A 2,263-nucleotide genomic window follows, 5' to 3' on the forward strand; every position below is an offset into this window, starting at 1 on the left:
GAACCACACTGCTTCGAAGCCACTCTCCGCGTACTTGGCGAGGAACGGCCCTGCAATGGGACAGGCGTGAGCCACCAGTGCCACCATCCACGGGGGGGCCGGTGAGGGGTGTCACCCCCGCGAGCCCCAGGAACCTGGCACGCCACCTTACCGATCTGCTCAGCCTCAAAGTCGGGTGCGTAGAACCACACCATGGGCGAGACGTGCTTCGCTATCCCGGACTCTGTGGGAGGAGCAGGGATGGGGACGTGGGCACCAGTGCCAGCGGCAATAGGCTGCCTGGGGTTCCTCATGCTCCCCCAAGACCTGTGTCCTCACAGGGCCAGGTATGGGCTCCTGCTGGGCACAGGGCACGACTCCTGCCAGGGTGGCCTCAGGTGCCACCGCTGCCGTCCCCATCCTCTCACCCCGCAGGGCTCCCACGCTGATCTTCCTCAGCATGTCGTCCCACATGAGGGCCCGCAGCCCTCTGTACTGCGTGGCAATGAAGCCCAGCACCTCCTTGATGTGCTTCAGGTACATGGTCCCCGTGTCGCCCTTGTTGCGGCTCATCCAGTTCTTGGAGTCCATCCCCTCCCCGAGATGGAAGACCTGGATGGGGGTGGGGGGGAAGGGACATGCTCAGCACCCCTGGGAGCACACCCGGTGCTTGGGGTGAGGGCTGGGGTCCCTGCATGACCCATTGCCCACCTCATCTGCGCCGATGTGGATCCAGGTGGAGCCCCTGTGCTTCTCGATCACCTGTGACAAGATGCTCTTGAGCAGGGCCAGGGTTTCGGGGACGTGGGGGTTGAAGCTGTTGGGGAAGCGCTCGACCTCCCGCAGGTGCTGGTATTTCTCGTGCTTGAGGATGAACTGTGCAGGAAGAGACATCAGAGGGGCTTTCCAGGCCATGGGCCAAAGGGACGCGGGATGAGGAGCAGAACTGGGACCCCCTACCTCCACGTGCCCAAAGGTCTGCACCAGGGGAACCACCTCCAGCTTGTTGAGCTCCGCCAGCTGCTGGATCCGCTCAATGTCCTCCTCACTGGGAGGGCAGGGACAGGCTCACCAGGGGATGCCGGGGCAGAGGGCAGAGTGGGAGGGCACTCCCTCCTCCTCCTCCTCCTCCTCCTTCTCCTCCTCCGGCACCCTGCCCGTGTAGCCCTGGCCACCCCATCCCTGTGTGGACTTTACTATGGGGACACAAATATTGACCCGGCGGGGCGGGAAGCTGGTCTGCTGGTGGCACAGCCCAGCGCTTCGACCACGGTTATCATGGGCACGGGTCCAGGCGGGTCACACCCAGCCTCCGGCACACCAGGACCTGCCAGGGCCGCACCGAGTCGGCAGCCCCCGGCCAGCTCAGCACGCAGCCCCGGCTCACCTGTAAGCGTACGGGGACTTGAGGATTTCCAGCTCCCCCTGGAAGGGGAACATGTCCTCGTACTCGATGAGGATGCCGTTGGCTCCCAGCTGGGACAGGAGGGGGAACACCTGTGGGGCAGGCAGGGTGGGCTCAGCCGGTGGGGATGGCACAGTCCCCGGGGCACAGTGGGGACAGCCGGCAGGTCGAGCCTGGCTCTGCCTCTGCCCCCTCGGCACCTTCCACCGGTCCCCGGGCATCCTCACCTGCTCCAGGTAGGAGACCCTGGGTGCAGCTCCCTTGAGGTCCAGGTGGACCAGCCTCATCTCGGTGGTGCTGACATCCCTGGGGACCTGCTGCCCCAGCTCTTCCCTCGGGGCCGTTATCTTTGCCATGGGGAGCTTCACAACTTGGCTCTGGGGACCGGTGTCCTGGATGGTGTCACCCACGTCCCCCCAGAACCCGCTGTCCTTGCTGACGTGCTTGTGCAGCTCCAGGGTAAAGCTGCAGGGAGTGGAGCAGGGCTGGGGGTGCCATGGGGGGCATGGGGGCACAAGCTACCCCCCAGCATCAGGCCTCCACGCGGACGTGACCCAAGGGATTCCCGCAGACCCACTGGGGCCCCCACCCCCACCTGGGGTCCTGCTGTCACCTCACCTGTCGCGGAAGAGGAACTTGATGCCGGCCAAGGCCACGAGGAGCAGCACGACGAGGCGCAGCAGGTTCAGCCTGTGGCTGCGCTGGAAGGCCATCTCTGCGGGGCACACATAGGGGTCTGGCCACGTGGCAGCACCCCAAGGGACCCTGAGCACAGGTGACCCCGTGCAGCCCCACGTATCATGCCCTGCTCCCCTGACCAGAGCAGCACAAGACCAAGAGAAAGGGGACATGGGGGAGACCCCTCCTGCCACCCTGCCC

General features: G+C 65.5%; 1 protein-coding gene across 1 annotated transcript in view; it reads right to left on the reverse strand.

Annotated features, from left to right (window-relative positions):
- The window catches only part of LOC104295285 (hexosaminidase D-like), a 3,091-nt gene extending 1,420 nt beyond the window's left edge, over positions 1–1,671 (reverse strand). The window contains exons 1-7 of the mRNA XM_009895020.1: positions 1,612–1,671; positions 1,367–1,476; positions 940–1,027; positions 691–855; positions 408–591; positions 152–223; positions 10–50 (exon numbers count right to left, since the gene is read on the reverse strand). Of these exons, the coding sequence (XP_009893322.1) occupies positions 10–50; positions 152–223; positions 408–591; positions 691–855; positions 940–1,027; positions 1,367–1,476; positions 1,612–1,671 (720 nt within the window). The remainder of the gene's footprint in view (positions 1–9; positions 51–151; positions 224–407; positions 592–690; positions 856–939; positions 1,028–1,366; positions 1,477–1,611) is intronic.
- Positions 1,672–2,263: the final 592 nt, after the last annotated feature.

Source organism: Charadrius vociferus, unplaced genomic scaffold, assembly GCF_000708025.1.
Source record: "Charadrius vociferus isolate BGI_N301 unplaced genomic scaffold, ASM70802v2 scaffold600, whole genome shotgun sequence".
Classification (NCBI taxonomy): Eukaryota; Metazoa; Chordata; class Aves; order Charadriiformes; family Charadriidae; genus Charadrius; species Charadrius vociferus.